The sequence below is a fragment of the Grammomys surdaster genome, unplaced genomic scaffold, assembly GCF_004785775.1.
Source record: "Grammomys surdaster isolate TR1022 unplaced genomic scaffold, NIH_TR_1.0 270, whole genome shotgun sequence".
NCBI classification, from domain to species: domain Eukaryota; kingdom Metazoa; phylum Chordata; class Mammalia; order Rodentia; family Muridae; genus Grammomys; species Grammomys surdaster.
Genome location: NW_021604711.1, coordinates 2,408,017 through 2,426,369, shown reverse-complemented (window position 1 = coordinate 2,426,369; position 18,353 = coordinate 2,408,017). Strand labels below are relative to the sequence as shown.

General features: G+C 49.0%; 1 protein-coding gene across 3 annotated transcripts in view; it reads right to left on the bottom strand.

Annotated features, from left to right (window-relative positions):
- The window catches only part of Pemt (phosphatidylethanolamine N-methyltransferase), a 71,775-nt gene that overhangs the window by 51,553 nt on the left and 1,869 nt on the right, over positions 1-18,353 (bottom strand). For 2 of the 3 annotated variants that reach the window (XM_028776601.1, XM_028776603.1), the window contains exon 2: positions 8,266-8,373. In XM_028776601.1, coding sequence (XP_028632434.1) covers positions 8,266-8,373 — 108 coding nt within the window. Of the gene's footprint in view, positions 1-8,265; positions 8,374-13,337; positions 13,471-18,353 lie in introns of those variants that run through there. The other variant, XM_028776602.1, reaches the window with a different exon arrangement.

The following is an 18,353-nucleotide window of genomic DNA, read 5'->3' as shown; positions in this document are numbered from 1 at the left end:
TAGAGTATAGCTGGAGGATATTACACTAAGTGAAATGAGCATGATTTTACTTGTACGGAAGCTAAAGCAGACATAGTGAGAGGAGGGAAGGGAAAATGAGAAGAAAATACAGATAAGGGGAGGGTAGAGAATGACTGCCTGGTGTCAAGAACTGTCCTTTAGTTGTCTTTTACAACAGCTTATCATAAGTGTATAAAGAAGTGGAAGAGAATTGGAAGGCTCTCAGCATGAGGCAATGATAAATGCTTAAGGTGATCAAACTGTTGCTTAAACCTGATGTGATCAGTACACCCTGCAGACACACATGGAAACCCAATGTGATCAGTACACCCTGCAGACACACATGGAAACCCGGTGTGATCAGTACACCCTGCAGACACACATGGAAACCTGGTGTGATCAGTACACCCTGCAGACACACATGGAAACCTGGTGTGATCAGTACACCCTGCAGACACACATGGAAACCTGGGTTTCTCAGACAGGTTGTTCTCAAGCTGTGGGTCACAACTCCTTTGGGAGTCACAGAGGTTGAATACCACATATCAGATATTTACACTATGATTTATAAGAGTAGCAAAATCACAGTTATGAAATAGCAACAAAAATAAATTTTATGGTTGCAGGTCACCACAACATGAGGAACTGTATTAAAGGGTCACAGCATTAGGAAGGTTGAGAACCTATTCTCAGACCATGCTATAGGAGCCAGGATCAGGGCAGAATCCAGGGGCATGGCTCACTGGAGGAACACCAGCACATGTAAGTTCAATCTTCAGAGAAGGAACAGGGAGAGAAGGAGGACGGAAGAGAGGGGAGTAGAACAGCCTGGTCTGCCAGGGATACAGATGAAACAGTGAAATACTAAGACCTCACTTCCTGTGTCTACGAAGTCATCTATATCAAACCACATGACCAAGCATCCTGTCCACCATCTTTTAGTTATATTGATGTCATCCATGCTTTGGTGTAGGATAGCCTTAAAACACCAAACTAATCTCATATACCAAAATAGCCAATACAAAATAACCATGGAAGGAAGACACCCAGGCCCCATCCAGCTGGCATATGCTAAGATAACAGAAACCAGCACCTAGACCCATGGCATGGAACAATCCTCCCTCAGCTGGTTTGCCCAGCCTTCCTTTTGTTCTTTGCTGTGTGTCTCCGAGCAGTCCTGGCACAGACTTGAGAAACACTGTTTTGGGCACGTCACCCCACGTTGCTAGGATGCTGGGTTCTAAAGTTACCCCAGTGCTGGAGGGACCAGCACATCCACCATAAAAGGATGGGGTCAGTGAGTAGGCTAAGGCTGCTTCCAGCTAAACATACATCCACTACATTTGCGCCAACACTGATTGGGTGCAGCTGTGTCACTGTTAAAGCTCATCTGTAGCCCAGTATGAGGCTGGGCCGACACGGATTCTGGAGGGCCACAGCCATGAGTACAGCTAAGACGAATGAGGGGAGACTTGGGAGTGCTGTAGTGCATCAGGTGGCTGTCAATCAAAGGTATTAGTGGCTGGCTGGTATGAGCCTGGTGATACAACCAAGGCCTCCTGCTGTGTGAGGCCTTCGGCTGCCTTGAGCTATAGCAACTAGCCAGGCTGGCCTCTGCAGCACAAAACTAGAGAAGACACCTGACCTGCAAGCCCAGCTCCGAGCCTAGTGGGTAGCCTAGTGGGTAGTCTAGTGGGTAGGTCATGCCCCAGGTGCCAGATTTCTAAGCCAGATAGAGCAAGAATCCCAAACTGCCCACTAATGTCCCTGCCCATCACACTCACATGCACACTCTCACACAACTTGCCTCCAGGAACAACTTGGGTGGCAGGCCAAGAGGTAGGATCACCCCTCAGGGGACCAAAACCCCTCTGACCCACTAACTTCACATTCCTCTGCAAGTTTCCCTCATCCTTCAATGCTCTTCCTCTTCTAAAAAGCCCACCTCAAGACACACCATCCATTCGACAGACCGGACAACTTATCCTCAAGCCTGACCTGGTACTTGTGCTCTCTCCTAAGTGCCTCTGGGAGCTGTGTGATGAGCACACCCTTGGCTATCCGGCTTCTCTTCTGGTATCTACGCTTACCTATCTAGCCAAGTGTTCACTCCAGGAGAGCACAGTAATATCCCAAGACAACCCACCACAGGCCAGGCCTGGGTAAGAGGCAGGTTTCTACAGCTAGACAGACCTCAGTGCACAAACCCTCACCTGACCATGGAGTCAGCAAGGCCAGAGCTAGACTGCAAACCTAGGTGGCCCCCAGTGGATGCAGAGGGAATGCTTCTCTGGCACCACTGAAGATCCATCACAGAGATGATTGTTACCTGGCAGGCTGGGAGCAGAAAACAGAAGATGTGGAGACAGAAGACAGAAGGGCACTGAAGGGCAGAGGAGCCAGGGCTCTTGCTGGCTACCACTGGAGCAAAGCACACCTCTACTGCCCTGTTATCCACTCCAGTTCTAGGTAACTTCTTCCTGTCACCTCCCCTCTCTCCCTGTCACCTCCTCCCTCAGCAGCATCACCTCTTCCCTGTCAAATCCTTCACTCTCGTCATCTCCTCGTCTTAGTCAGGGTTTCTATGCTGTGATGAAGCACCATGACCAAAAAGCAAGTTGGAGGGGAAAGGGTTTACTGGGCTGACATTTCCACATTGCTGTTCATCCTTGAAGGAAGCCACAAACATGGCAGGAATATGGAGGTAGGCACTGATGCAGAGCCCACAGAGGAGTGCTGCTTACTGTCTTGCTTCCCCTGGCTTGCTCAGCCTGCTTTCTTATAGAACCCAGGCTGTCAGCCCAGGGATGGCTCTACCCACAGTGGGCGGGGCCCTCCTCCATCAATCACTAATAAGAAAATGCCTCACAGCTGGATCTCATGGAGGCACTTCTTCAAAACTGAGGCCCCTTCCTCTCTGATGACTCCAGCTTGGGTCAAGTATACACCAAACCAGCCAGTACACTCCTCCCTGTTACCTGCTCTCCTACACTAGGTACCTCCTCTTCTCAGTGTTAATGTCACTGTCACCTTCTCCTTGTCCACTGTCATCTCTCCCTCACTGTGACTTCCCCTCTCCTCTCTGTGACTTCTCCCCTGCCATCCCTTCCTATCCTGTCATTCTCACCTTCATAGCGCCACCTACTGTCCAGAAGCCCTAAACTCCTTCCAAGGCACCTCTGCCACCAGGCCACAGTCCCAGGACTCAAACATGCTACATACAGCACAGCAAGCTGTTCCCAAGTTCTGTAAGGACAGTCACCTTCCTGAAACTAGCTCCCCAAACACAGTGACCATTGCCTAGGCCCGTCCTGGCGGCCTTCAGGACAGCCTCCCAGTTAAAAGTAGGCACCCTCCTGAGCTGAGTTGCTTCAGCAGGTATCTGCCTGCAGCTAGGCTTATCCTGTGGTAGTTATGGAGCCCAGGTTACCTATGGGTAGCTGGTACAACTAACACGTCCTCAGAAGAGCATGGTATGTCCTTCAACCTTTAGGGAAGGGCAGTTGCTTCTGACCTGAGGGAGTGGCTTGAGTCTACAGCAACAAGAGTACACAGAAAGGAACCTGTGAGGAGCTCTGCCCTCTTCACACCATCTCCCTTGACAAGAATCTTAACAGCAGCCTGTCCTGCTGACTCCAGACACAGGGCCCTGGGATGGACTGGTTCAGGACCATGTTCTATGATCCATCAGTCTGCTCTGGTATCCAAACAGACTGTCTCCATTGGCTTCTGGCTGCTGTCAGCCATCTGCTCCATCTGGCTAATGGTGACAAAGCTTGTGTGACATTTCCTCAGGTAAACAGCCCAAGATCAAGGCCACTGCTGGGATCCAGGCCCTGGCCTTCCAGGGCTCTGACCAGGCAAAGCATGGCCACTGGGGCTTCACAGAGCCATCTACCTCATGTCTTCTGGGATCTGTCATAGACCCTGAAGTGTTTTCCTTCCCAGGTTTGCCCACGTGAGTGTGAGCTCATGTGGTGATCTTTGGCAGATCGCCTCCTGGGTCTTTTTCCCTCTCTTCCTGCCTTCTCTGGCTCTAGATTGCAGACATTTGGGGCCAGTTACCCAACGCACTGTAGGAGGAGCAGAATGTGTCCACTGGATGCAACACAGAAGGTGAGTGATGAGCCAGTCCATGTTCGTGAAAACAGCAGTGCTTCCTGGGCATTGACTACACCAGGCACAAGGCATGAGCACTGAAGAAACCCTGGCTGGTCCGCTCAGATGCAGGCCAAGCAGCAGCTGATACCTAGAGCACAGTGCATGACAGGCTGGAGACAAGATGGAAGACCAAGTGCTTTGGTGCACTCTAAGATAACAGGATCAGCATTCCTAGCAGCTGTGCTAAGGGATGCATGAGATACAGAGCAGGCACTCAGAGCACTCGGGCCACTGCATTAGTCTCCAAAGACAGTGTTACTGACCTCTGCTGGGCAGAAGCCAGGGCTGCTGCTCCTCCTACAGTGCATTGGGTAACTGGCCCCAAATGTCTGCAATCTAGAGCCAGAGAAGGCAGGAAGAGAGGGAAAAAGACTCAGGAGGCAATCTGCCAAAGATCACCACAGGCTATAGGGACAACAGTCTCCTGGAAGCCCTAGAAAAGAGGGGGGACATACATCCAGTAAGGGGCTGGGACCAGGGTAACCAGGGATATAAGTAAAAAGACACCTGACACAAAGGGCCCTGGCCAGGCTAAGAGCTGTACCTCTGCCCTCCTTGACAGTCCTCCTGAGCCTGTAACAGCTACCAGCTTAGAAGCTAGAGTAGTGCAGGTGCCTGCTACAGACACAGGGTCTGATATCACGTGATGGTTCCTACTGACAGCTGCAGTCTGAGGCTGTAGAGTGGCTGCCTTGGCTGAACCCAGTGTCTGCAGCACTGGAGGAAGTATGTCACTGGGACTGGGCTTTGACGATTTAATGTCTCATGGCCCTTTCAGTATGCCCTGTCTGCTTTGTGCTTGTGGTTACAGATGTGAGCTCTCAGCTTCCTGCTCCTGCCACCATGCTTACCCCTTGTCGCCACGCCTCCTCCCCATTGTGGGCTCTAATCCCTCTGGAACCATCAGTCAAATAAACTCTTCCGAAGGTTGCTCTCCCTCATGGTCATCCTTCACACCATACCCGCCTCAGCTGCCCGGGTTGGTGAAGAGGCAACCCTCCTGCTGGCCACACCAGCTCCACAGCAGAACCAGCCACACTGCTGCTATTGCAAGCCTGCCAGGCTTTTCCTTGATGCTCCCCCCACTTCCAGGGCCCCATTCTGCTGCATGCCACCCTCTGGGCCTCTAAAGTGGGCTGGCCTCCTAACTCACCCTGGCTGCCTCCCCACTCTTCTCATAAGCCACCTTTAAAAAAAAAAAAAAAGATCAACTCAGTCCCTACAACTTTCCCCCAGAAACCCAGCAATTTCTTATGCAAGTGTGGGGTTTCGGTCAAAGGCCATCCCTTCAGACAGGGCCTTCCATGACGACCCTTCCTGTCTCTCCCTCTTACCTGCTTTGTCTCTAAGGGGTTAATTTGTATGTCTACTCATTCACTGCCCTTCCTAGGATGCCACTGCGCCAGGTCAGACCCATGCACTCTTACAGGTACCTTCAATAAGTATCCAGACAATAATGGACAAATCTCTTTGATATGGTTTGGGCATGATTTCAGTGTGTCCACTAAAGCTGACATGCTGAAGGCTCGTTTCCTGGCATGATGGTGTTGGGAGGATTGGAACCCTTAAGAGGAGCAAGTGTGAGGAGACTAGATCATGGCAGACCTCCCTGGGCAGGGGGTGGCATTGGTCCCGGAGAACTGTTATTTCTCCTGAGGGTGGATTCTTACAAAGTGAAACTCTCCACACACGCTTGGCCTCTTGTGCATGTGGCCATTTCCCTTTCTGGTTCTCCATTATATTTTAAGTTGTTGAGAAAGACAGGATGCTGGCACCACAGTGTTGGGATCTTCCAGAGATTATGAATTAAACATCCATCTTCCTTCTACACAGTTCTTAGTACCAGTTATTCTGTCAAAGCAGGTTCTTAACCTTCCTAATGATGTGACCCTTCAATACAGTTCCCCATGTTGTGGCGACCCCAAACATAAGATTATTTTTGTTGCTACTTTATAACTGTAATTTGCTACCATTTTGAATTATGATGTAAATATCTGATATACAGCGTATCTGATATGCAACCTCTGTGAAAGAGACGTTTGACCCCCCAAAGGTGCTGTGACCCACAGGATGAGAACTGCTGTGTTAAAGCAACAGAAGGTGCTAAAACCCTCCTCTGACCCATTTCCTAGCGTGAGAATGGCAGCACCTTGCCGGGCAGAAAGCCTGAGCAGTGAGCTATGCCCAGAGCTGCAGTCATAAGACACTGCAGCACTCTTCCAGCATGCCGCTGCTCACAGTGCAGTTTCCTGTCCCCACAAAGCACAGAGCTAGGCTTCCAGCCCCTGTCCTCCTGCATCCAAAAGCCACCTCAGCTCCTCCAAGCTGTGCCTGACCCAACCTTAACACAATGCCATTTTTGTCATTCCAAACTGACCACGAAGAGCTCACTCCTTCTTCCACTAATGACAATACATCTTTCCAAGGCATAATGCTCAAAAAGAAGCAAACCAAAAAAACTTATGACCAAAAGAGAAAGAAGGAAAGAAAGAAAGAAAAAAAGAAAGAAAGAAAGAAAGAAAGAAAGAAAGAAAGAAAGAAAGAAACCGCTTATGATAAATATACAGACACAAGGCTCTCGTCTCCAAATTTAGGCTGTTGGGGCTGTTCCTATGGACAAAATTCAGCTTCAAAATTAAGTGTGCAAGCACTTGGGAGGCAGACGCAGGTGGATTTCTGAGTTCCAGGCCAGCCTGGTTTACAGAGTGGGTTCCAGGACAGCCAGGGCTACACAGAGAAAACCTGTCTCAAAAAAAAAAAAAGTGTGCAAAAAATACTGCTTTGAGGGTTAATGGGAGATGAACAAAGGGAACTTGGACATCAATAAAAGTACTCCCAATGCCCACTGCATTCGGTCAGCTGTTCTCTCTGTGCTCAGGCCCCACTCTGGTAATTGCTAATCAGCCTAGGCCTCCTGGAAGAGAGAACACAGGCTCCATCCAGCCATGCAATCCAGCAGCTTCCTGCAGGAGAGTCCTGTGCACACAACATCTAATGGAGAGTGAGTTAGGAGTGAGGTATCTCCTAGCCAGGCCAGAAGCCTCTTTAATGCCCTGTACTAGCTTCCTCTGACTCCTTTAAAACACCAGAAACATTCTCTCATGGCTTAAGATCAGTGTTTGTCCCCTAGAGTGTCCTGTAGCCTGGCAGGCTAGCTCCTAGGCATAGGGCAAGCTAAGGACACAGAGCACCATGTGTCTGGCCTTGCCAGAAAAAAGCTATCAGGAAACCAGGGCCAGCACTGGTACACCCTAACAGTACACTCCAAGGCTGTGGTTTCTCAGGAGCAGGGGGAGGTCACAGTGGTCTTGTCTGACCTCTGTACCCCTCCCAGCAGCCCCTTCCTAAGGCAGGTCCAGCATGTTCAGGACTCCAGGGACAAAACATTCAGAAGGTGGTGGCTCGTGCCAACAAGCAAGCATCCCTGCCCCCACCCACCAGGTGGAAAAAGACCCAAGCCATAAACCAGCTGAAAAGAATACAGTGTTCCACCCTGGTACAGCTGAACTGACAACAGTCTAGGATCAGTGTGCTGATGACACCAAGCACAGCCTTCTACAGCCTAGCTCCAAGGCAATCCCAGGCTATCACTGCCTCAGTGAGCACTCAGGCCTCCATTCCCATTAGTCCTTGTGTAGTAAAGTCCCAGACAGCCCAGGCCCTCCACAGGACTCTCCTGCAGGAAGCTGCTGGATTGCATGGCTGGATGGAGCCTGTGTTCTCTCTTCCAGGAGGCCTAGGCTGATTAGCAATTACCAGAGTGGGGCCTGAGCACAGAGAGAACAGCTGACCGAATGCAGTGGGCATTGGGCTGTCTGAGAAGGCTGGCTGCAGGTGAGAGACCTCCCCCAGGCAGCCATCAGCTGCAGGCTCTTGGGATATCCTAGGTCACCCTGACACTGGCCCCTTGGCCTCCACAAAGGCAAGAGTCTCCCCTCATTCAGTGTACACTCAATGAGTGCACCCTGAGAGGGAAGAAGGGCATGGGAAGGCAGAGAGGATAGCCAGCGTCTAGCCCACTGTCTGTGTGTCTGGCTTGCTGGTAGCAGTGATCCCACCACACCAGGCTCACCAGCTAGCCTATGTCAGCGCAATGGTACTCACCACATTCCAGAAGAGTGGGTTGAACACAATGGTGAGCACAGCTGCCACAAAGCTGGGCTCTGTGGGGTCCACGTATCCCAGCAGCCAGCTCATAACGAAGAAATTTGCCTGCAAGGACAGAGCTGCCATCAGCGGGAGGCCTGTCTAGCAACACCCAGAAGCTGCCAGGACCTGTGAGCCCCCAGGATGCAAAGACTCCTGGGAACATAAGGGAACTTGGGATATCCAAGTGCAGACACAGTCACTGCACTTAAGTCTCATAAAACAGAAGATAAAAGGCTGAAAACTAGTCAGCCGTGTCAACTGTCATGAGAGTGCTAGGCTAATGGTTGCGGAGGTGCTCATGGGCACAGTATGCAGAGATCTGTGGCTCTGAAGACAGGTTCCCAAGAAAAAAGTGACACTAATCCTGGATGTGATTGAAATCCTCTTGGATGGGGGTTCTCATGAGACTCAAGGAAAACTCAGGTGGCCAAAATACATGGGAAGAGAAGCTCGGCCTCAGGAGGCAGCGGAAGAGCTAGTGGCCACAGGTAATGGCCACCTCTCCCAGAGCCTCAGGGGGAACAGCATGGCTGCAACTGTGCAAGTGATTCTACATACACCACCACTCCCGCCAGTTTACACTGACAATGACCAGAAGTCAGGGACAACCCAGGGTGGGAGAGCACTTGTCTAATATGTACAAAACCTTAGCTTCTATCCCCGATACCACCAGCAAAACAAAACCACAAGATCAACCGAGATGCCCAACCTAGAGAAGTAAGGTATGGCCTGAGTATGTGAGATGCCCCTAAATCACAGAATTGAACAGCTCCACTTATACATGAAAGCTGACATTTGGGGTGAGTTGTCAGTGCTGGGCTGGGCTACGCATTCTCGCATTCTCGGACGCCTCGCAGCCCTATCCTGGCTTCCACTCACTGGAGGGTGGTAACTCCTCCCTACTGAAGCTACCAGAGACCGCTCCAAAAGTAAATTACAAACAAACTCCGAGTGGGAGGGAGCTCCGCCCACAGGAGAGGAGGGGGCAGCCAGCTGCTTTCTGCGCGCGCGCCCGACTTCTTTCCTCAGGCAGTGAGTTGGCGCTGGGGTGTGAATATTGCTGGGTTCTTGTGCTCTTCTCTAAACATCTCCAGTTTCCAGTTTAGGAAGGATCTCAAAGGCCCAGAGCATTGAAAATATTGTATTGTCTCCCCGACATACAACTGAAATAAAAGTCCCACCAAATTGTAACTAAGGCTTCATGCACCTAGAACAAACCTATGGCCTTTCTCAGACCCTACTCTCATGGCATGCTTAACTGTTTCGTTTCAAAGACGGTTTCCACCCCCTTGCCCGCCCACCACACTAGGGGGAGGCAAGGAAATAATGTGCTACCTTTGCTAGCATCCCACACACACAGACCCGTCCAGCGTTGCCCATCCCTGGAGAGAAAGCAGCAGGCTCTACCCATGTTCTTACTTCACCCAGTAACCATCTCCTGGGAACACTCGGCCTGCCATCCAGGCCAAATTGCCCAGTGTGACACAGGGGATACCGGAAAGTCACTAGGCATGAAAGGTCTTCCTGTGGCCTCCCTGCTCAGTCGGACCACATCTGTCACCAGGATATGGGATCAAAGGCAGGCCAAGCACTTGCTAAGTACTCAAATCCAGTATTCAGATACCCATCTTTACCAAGACCTCTACAGACGCCTACAGTGTAGCTGGCACCAAAAACTACATGTATTATACTGCTGCTGCCCTAATATACATCACCTCCAATAAAAATTTTGCAAACCAGGCACATCAAGAGGTTAACAATAACTACTCATTAGCTAGAACCAGAGCTGGGCATGGTGACACACACCTGGGATCCCAGAACTCAGAAAGCAGAGGCAGGCTGATCTCTATGAGCTGGTCTAGTCCATGAGCTATCTAGTCTAGTGAATTTCAGGTCAGCCAAGATTACAAAGTGAGACTGTCTCAAAAAACAAAAGCAAGAGAGGGAGTGGGAGACAAGAACTAACGCAGACTAAAATGAGTGGTGTGAATTCTCCCTCTCTTCTTTGTTCCACTCACTGCCCTACTTGTGGAGACCACAGCTGCAGGCTACAGGTGTGGAATCTTCCTGCTTGGCAGAAAACAAGCCAATAGGGGTGCACTAGTGTGGCAGCGGGGACGTGAAGAACCTCGGTGGGTTCACCAGGGTGTTGATAAATGAATGACAGAGAACCTGCTCAGGAACCTGCAGGGAGGATGAGCCTGAGGGCACAGCCTCATCCCAGACTGCTGACAGCTCAAGAACACACAGGGAATACAGCAGGCAAACCTGAGCCCCTGGACAAAGTTTCAGGAAGCCCTGGATGAGATGAGGGCCTCTCAGCACAACTCTGGGCTGTGGGAAGAAAAGTCATGTGCTTCTAGGGCACACAACACTGGTCAGGAGGAAGCCCTGGATCGACCCTCAAAACAGACCATGTGCCTTACAGGAAAAGGAGGGGACTGGAGCTGTGTATAGCCCTAAAGCTTCTCGAATCTGAGCCCAACAAGAAAGCCAGTCTTTCTTCCCTCTGATGACAGGTATTAAGCATCCCTGATCACAAGGCCCTGTGCTGGGGGCGGGTGGGGGCTGCAGAAAAAGAAGAGAGGAAGCTGGCTTAGGCATAACAGTCCTGACTTGGTCTGACACTCCCAGTGCATGCTAATCTTACTTCTGTCAGCTGGACCACATACCTTTACCCAGCAGAAAATCCGTACGCATCCCAAGCCCTCCGCCACACCCTTGTCTCATTCTGTCTAGTCAGTTCTGAGATTCCTTACATAACTGCTCCATCCACTTCCTACCCTCACCACGGCCATACTCAAGACTCCCCCAGGGCACGCCAAGGACCTTCATGAGCTCCTATCTTACGATTCCCTTCTGAGCCCTCCTAGACAGCTCACACCCTGTTGACCACCCTCACTCATGTCTCCTCACATTTGCTCACTCAGCATAGCACACCAGCAGGTGGGCCCCATATCTCCCCACAGAGTGGAGAGTCTCACCTGCTACCTATCTCTTCACAAAGGCTCTGTGCATGCTGGGAATACCATCTATTCCTCTATACACTGAACAACTCCTGCACATCCCTCAAGACCCAAATGGAAGAATCCCCCACTTCTGACCAAGGCACTCTATGGTATTCCTAGAGTTCAGCCTATGTGATTATCTGCTCACCATCCCTGTCTTGCAGCTGCTCCTCAGGCTAAGGACTGTGTTTTCATTGATCTTTGTGTCTCCATTTCTGACTGCCAACCTTGGCAGGAAGTAAATATTTGCTAAGTGAATAGAACCCCTTCTTTCATCATCAGTAAAATTTGAAGGCTAATAGTCATCTCCAGGGGGCTCAGTGGCTGAGCCACCGTGTGGCCTCCTCCAGTCTGGCTTTGGAAAGAGACAAAAATTGCCAAAGCAGCCCCTGGAGGGAGTTTTGCAAGCCGCTGGACAACTGGACAGTCAACATGACTAACAGGTCCCTCTGGACATAGAGGCATGGCTTCTCGTAAGACCACAAGACCTGGAATCAGCAGCTACCCAGACATTTTGCTTCATAGATATATATGTCTGCAGGGCTGAAAGATGAAGCAATGCTTTACAAGAGTTGCTAGAGGTGAAATGCCAAGACAGTGGGAGAGGAGCGACTTCCCAAAGCAGCTTCAAGTCCTCAGGTGGGACCTGTTTGCTCCTAGGTATGCAAGTGAGGGTTGAAAGTGGGCAGGGAGGACACAGGCAGGAGGACCAGCAGTCCTGAGGCCCTAGTCTGGCCTGAATCCACCACCTACTTTCCCTTGCAGTCTACTCCCTTACCTGTGTCCTCCTCTGGCTAGCCTCCCTGCAGCTCCCACAGGAGGACATTCTAGGCCTACAGGTCCTATAGACCCTAAGTGTACTGCATGTGAATGCAAACCCACACATATGCAAATCAAATAGATAACAATGGCATTTTTAAAAAGTAAGCTCACCATATTAGGGGAGGAAGGTGGAAGAGGGGTACCTGGAGGAGAAAGCATTTTGCCCTTGCAGTAGGAACCCTCCCCTCTTTCCCCATGACCTCCAGAGAGAAAAATGTTCTCACAGTCTTTAAAGGATTGTCAAGAATTCAACTCAATGTCATTCTCCCAGTGCTGAGCACCATAAAAGGAGCCTGCCCTAGTATAGGATGTTAAAAACCAAAAACTGACCAGGCCTGAGAGCATTCCTAGGGCCCATCACTGAGGTCAGGGAACTGAGGTCTGATAGAGGACTTATCACTGACCCCACCAAAGATGAGACAACCAGAAGCTTGGAGAAACCTGCAGAGCCCAGGCTGTGAGGACCAGGATCAGCATAGCCCTTCTGGCCCCTAGGCAGGAAACTCTACTAGATGTGGCCTTCAGCCACCAGGAGAAGACCCAACACCTACAGTAGACAAGAATAAAAGACAGTTTCTGGATCCTGAATCCCAGCATGAGATGGATAAAGTGGACAGTGAATCACACGCTTCTTTCCTGCTTTGTGAGAGCTAAGACAAAAGAAGAAAACTGAGACACTCAAAGATCAGCTAGTTAACATGGCTGAACCTGCAAAAACTGCCATCTATCTGTCTCTCAATTAAAGCCAAAGTGATCCAATCCAGAATATGACCATACAACCAGGTCCCAGTGCCCTGGTCAGCCTGCCTCAGCAGGTGGGGAGAGTTCATCTGGAAGCCAGGTCACCTTGAGGGTTACTGTTGCCTGGAGAAGTAGCTGCTTCAGAGGAGAGCATGACTAATGCTGAGCAGAAATTAGAAGCAGAGGAACACGCTCCCAGATCTCCGCACTGAGACAAGGGGCACCCCTCCCAAAGCCCACTCAAAACTGGATTAGCCAAAATTAACCCCAAATCCTTCTGACATGAACAGAGAAGCCATGGCTCTCTCTCCCCTAAGTCAGTGTCAGATGTTCCATGCGAGCCACCTCAGGGAAGGAGAGGGGCCTCCCAGTCTCAACCTGCTTTAGGAGGCCTGACTCCTAAGTTCTCCCTTGAGGTGAGAGGTCTAGTACAGGCTAAAGAGAGAATCAACCTACCATAAGGAGATGGGAGCTGGGCTCCAGGGACAGCTCAGGTCACCTGTCCCTGGTGATAAACTCAGCCGCAGAACCCCCACAGGCTGGAGGGAAGGAGGCACATAGCAGTTCTACCGCACTGGGCACTTGGACACACTTCAGAGCAATGTCCTGTATTAGGGAATGATTTGCAAGGGGTCAACAGCACCCAGGGTCCAAGCCACATTGTGACATCCAAACAAACAGCAAGAGCCCAGGACAGTCAGAGTTGCATTGATCACCTAAAAGTAATGGGCCACTCTGTGACGTGTACCATACACATCCAAGGATAAAAGGGACAGAGTGGGGCTGTCTCAGAACAGGAACAGGCTCCTTCATCCCATACAGTGGCCCTCTGCAGCTGCATACCCTTCCCCCTCTTCCCAACTGCTCCAGTGTCCAAGAATTGCCAGCAGATCCAGGAACATTCACTGGGCAATTCCACGAGAGCCCTGTGCCCTGAAAGAGAGAAACAAGGTACTGGGACCTCTTTACCTACCTAGGTCTACACTCCCAAGAGGAGGAGGCGCCACGTTTACTATTACGGCATCCCTTCTTCCCCATTTCATACACTGTGATAGGCTTGGATCTGAGGAAGGACCCGGTGAGCTCACAGTAACCACCAGGACCAATCTGAGGCCAGGTTCCTTTACAGAAGTGGGTTAACAAGAATGGCCACCCAAGACTACCCACGGACAGAGTGAAGAGCAGATGCGATATATGTGTGTAAGGGTGTATCAGGACACAGACGGCTGCCCTGGTGCCAAGCCACCTGGACTCTTTGTTCTGCTACACCCTAACTAAGAAATACAGATATGTCACCTCTCACCCTCTTGGCAGGCATATGTCCTAAAGCAAGAACCAAAAGACACTGACCCAGCAACATTCAGTAAAATAAATAAATAAATATAAGTTTCAAGCTGTCAGGCATGGCTCAGTGATAGAGCACTCACCTTGCACGTTTGAGAGTTCTAGGTTCATCCCCAGTAACAAGGAGAGGGACACTGCAGCTGTGCCTTCCCTCTTGCCTTTTTAGATAGGTGGATGGTTCCTTGACTGACTCTATTTGGCAGGTCCTGACAGGTTGGTCCCAAGTGGCAGGCTGGATCCCTTAAGGCATGAAAAAGTATTCCCAGAGGGGCACATGGCTAGAACCTGACTCCACCTCCTGGACCACCTTTGCTCAGTCCCTCAGAAGTGGCAGGCCTGGTTCTGCAATCACCCAACATGGTGCTTTCTCACAGATTTACCCAGCCATGTTACACCAGCTTAGAGGTAGAGGACAGGGAACAGTGGTAGGGGGAGCAGGAAAAAAACATTCCAGTGTGCATGGGGGAGGGCATATGAAGCTGAAGTGGAAATGTAAGGGTTCTTTGGAAAGTCAGTTGTGTTGGATGGTGTTTTGCTAAAGCAGACACATGAAGGAATGTTTCACTGAAGTAAACACAGGCAAAAGGATGTTCTGCTAAAGCAAGCTTGCGAAAGGACAAATGAAGGATTCTTTGATAACAACATACACGCACTGGTCCATCTTACATTGAGTAGTTGAACTCTATTTGTCTATTTGCCCATAGAGAGAAATTCACCAAAAAAAAAAAAAAAAAAATACTTCTAGCGGTGTGCTGCGGCTTCTCGTCACTTCTGCAGACTTGGACCCACTGGCAGAGAGATGTCAGCTGAGACAGACTCACGTGCTGAGACAAGACCCGTGGAGGACACGTGATGTTTAGAGGTGGTATCAATAGGACTGAAGGAACAATGACAGAGTTTAGCCTGCTGGTAGAGCTAGCTGAGCAACACTTGTGGGTCTCTCATCTTCCGCTGATCTTCGTTTCGATAAGAGACGCACAGCTGAGAACTCCTGGCATTCCTGGGGATCCAAATCCCTCCTGCTGACTCGGCTGAGGCCTAGCTGTCCCTGCTAGGTTGTGCCACTGATGCTGCTACCCCAACACTACTGAACTGAACTGCTGGTTTATCTGTGAAGTGTTTGGGAGTGGACTGAGCTGCTGCTACTGACCTGTGAACTGAACTGCTGATTTCCTGACAACACAAAATGGAGTTGCTCCAAAGAGCCATTTCTAAACAAGTCCACTTCCCCTCCACACTCCCACCACCCATACCCTTTCTTTTTCACTACCTCTGGTGGGTTGTGGGCTAGAAGGAAGGTTAAAGAATTTAAGAACCATCATTAAAAGTAGGCATTGAAAAAAATTAAAGTTAACTGAAGCATCAACCCTAGCTGAAGATCTATTGTCAGCTGATGATGCTCATGGCTACTGGTAGGTTGTCCATACTCCAGTGGAAGGCCATACAACCATGTGCATACAGACAGCATTAACTGGACTCAAGGTGTTATTAATAACAATATAAGAAGACATTAAGTCAGGAGGGAGATGGGATGAAAGGCTAGAGTGAGTTGGAGAGAGATAGTAATGGATAAATGAAAATGCATCATATAAATATATCAAACTTTCAAAGAATAAAAAAATAAAAATTATAAAGAATTAAAAAGGGCTGGTAAAGGACTGGAGAGATGGCTCAGCGGTTAAGAGCACTGACTGCTCTTCCAGAGGTTCTGAGTTCAAATCCCAGCAACCACATGGTGGCTCACAACCATCCGTAATGAGATCCTATGCCCTCTTCTGGTGTGTCTGAAGACAGCTACAGTGTATTCACATACATAAAATAAAAATAAACCTTTAAAAAAAAAAAGCTTTTAAAAAAAAAAAAAAGGGCTGGTAAAAGTTCATGGATAAAAGAGCTTGCCAGCTAAGCCTGACACTCAGAATTCAATACCTCCAAAGTTGTCCTCTGACCTAAACACACACACACACACCCCAAACACCCCAAACTTATTAAAAAATAGAATAGAATTAAATGAGAAAACAGTAACAAAAAAAATCAGACAAGATACAAACAGGAAATTTCAAGGTATGTTTTAAACCACTTTGTGCGTCAAAGTGAAAATACAATGTTATCAGAAACTACACAGTGCAGCCAAGGCTGAGCATAGAAAGAAATAGTTTATAACAACATGGAAGTCTCAAATCAGGGATGGAAACACTGCCCTTAAGAAAACCAAACTAGGGGCTGGAGAAGAGCTCCCACATGTGGGCAGACCCTTCTCAGCTTGCTTCATACAACTGCCAGGCAGAAGAATAGAAGGATCTCAGTCTGTGAGATTAGACAGGCCAACTTCTTGCCCCAACCAGTAAGTTTTTTAAACTAAACACAAAAATAAGACCACAGTAACAGCCAAGCAGGCTAGCAGGTATCTGGCTAAGGACCTGTTCTCAACAGCTGGGCTGCTCAGTACAGCACAACAGCCACCAGCAACAGAAATTGATGTGAAATACCCTTAAATACCATTAATAATCAAATACAGACATCCCTCAGTGTCCACCCAGGACTGCTTCCAGCACTCCCTGCAGACCGACACTCTAGGAAACCAAAGCTCTTCGTGTTAAATGGCATAATGTCTACCTGGAATCTTTGCATCCTCCCATGCTCTACATCATATCCCATCACAACAGAGACACTGTATAGATAGTTACTGCTATACAGTTATCATGAAGAAAAATCTGTTCACGTGTGCACACAATTTTTCTTCAATCCAGATAAAGTAATATGCAGATAAGGAAACTTCAGATATGAAGGGAAATTGTATTTTGGGAAAATCATTTTTGTTCTGTGCGTTTAGGGTGGTGTGTATGGAAGCCATGGGTTGACTTTAAATGTCTTCCTCTATGCTTTTCACTTCAGTGGAAAAGGCAGGCTCTCTCACTGAATCTGCAGCCCGCCAACTTGGCTACACTGGCTGGCCAGAGAGCCCCAGAAGTCCATGCATCTTCACCTTCCCATCAACAGGGTTCCAGGTGCACACGCTGCACACTGGCTGGTCAGTGAGCCCCAGGGCTCAGCCTATGTATGTCCACCTCCCCAGCACTGGGATTACAGGTGCTGTGACTAGACCTAGACTATACCTACCCTTTATGTGGATGCTGAGGATCTGAGCTCAGGTCCTCAGATGTGCACAGCAAGCAAACACTCTACTGAATAGGCCATCTACTCAGCCCCTCTTTCATATGTTTCTTTAAATAATATGGATACTAAAAATGCATTGCTTTTGTTTGCAGAGATGATGGGAATCAGAGTCAGGGCCTTGAACACAACTCAAGCACAAAACTCTAAATTATATATGGGACACACAACCCTTCCATTAGACAGCATTGAGAACCTCAGCTCAGGTGTCCAGGGGTGAAGAAAAACCTTAAAGTTCTCTTAGGCCAGGGACTAACATATTTTACCAAGATTTTGACAGGGGAAGCTTGCCTGCATAACAGAACCTTAATGTGTGTAATGACTGCAGTTGTTTGAATGAGAACGGCCCCCAAAGCCATTCTCATGGATGACTCAATGTTTATTCCAGTTTGTGTAACAGTTTGTGAAGGATGAGGAGGTATAGCCTTGTTAGAGGGGATGTGTCACTAGGATCGAGCTTTGAGACTTCCAAAGCCCATCCCATTCCCAGTTAATTCTCTCTGCCTCCAACTTGTGGATAAAGACATAAGAACTCAGCTACTGCTCCAGAGTCATGCCTGCCTGCTACCACATACCCCACCATGGTCATAGATTCTAACCCTCCAAAACTGCAAGCCCCCAATAAACTCTTCTATAAAGTGATTGGGCCAATGTCTTATCACAGCAATAATAAAGTAACTAAGACAGTGATATTATTGCTTTCATTTTATTATTTTATTAAGAAAAATCTCTTAGAGGGGCCGGAGGGATGGCTCAATGGTTAAAGAGCACTGGCTGTTCTTCCAGAGGTCCTGAGTTCAATTTCCAGCAACCATCTGTAACTGTAGTCCCATGGGATCCAGTGCTCTCTTCTGGTGTGCAAATGTACATACAGACAAACATCCATCCGTATACATAAAGTACATAAATAAATCAGAGAGAGAGAGAGAGAGAGAGAGAGAGAGAGAGAGAGAG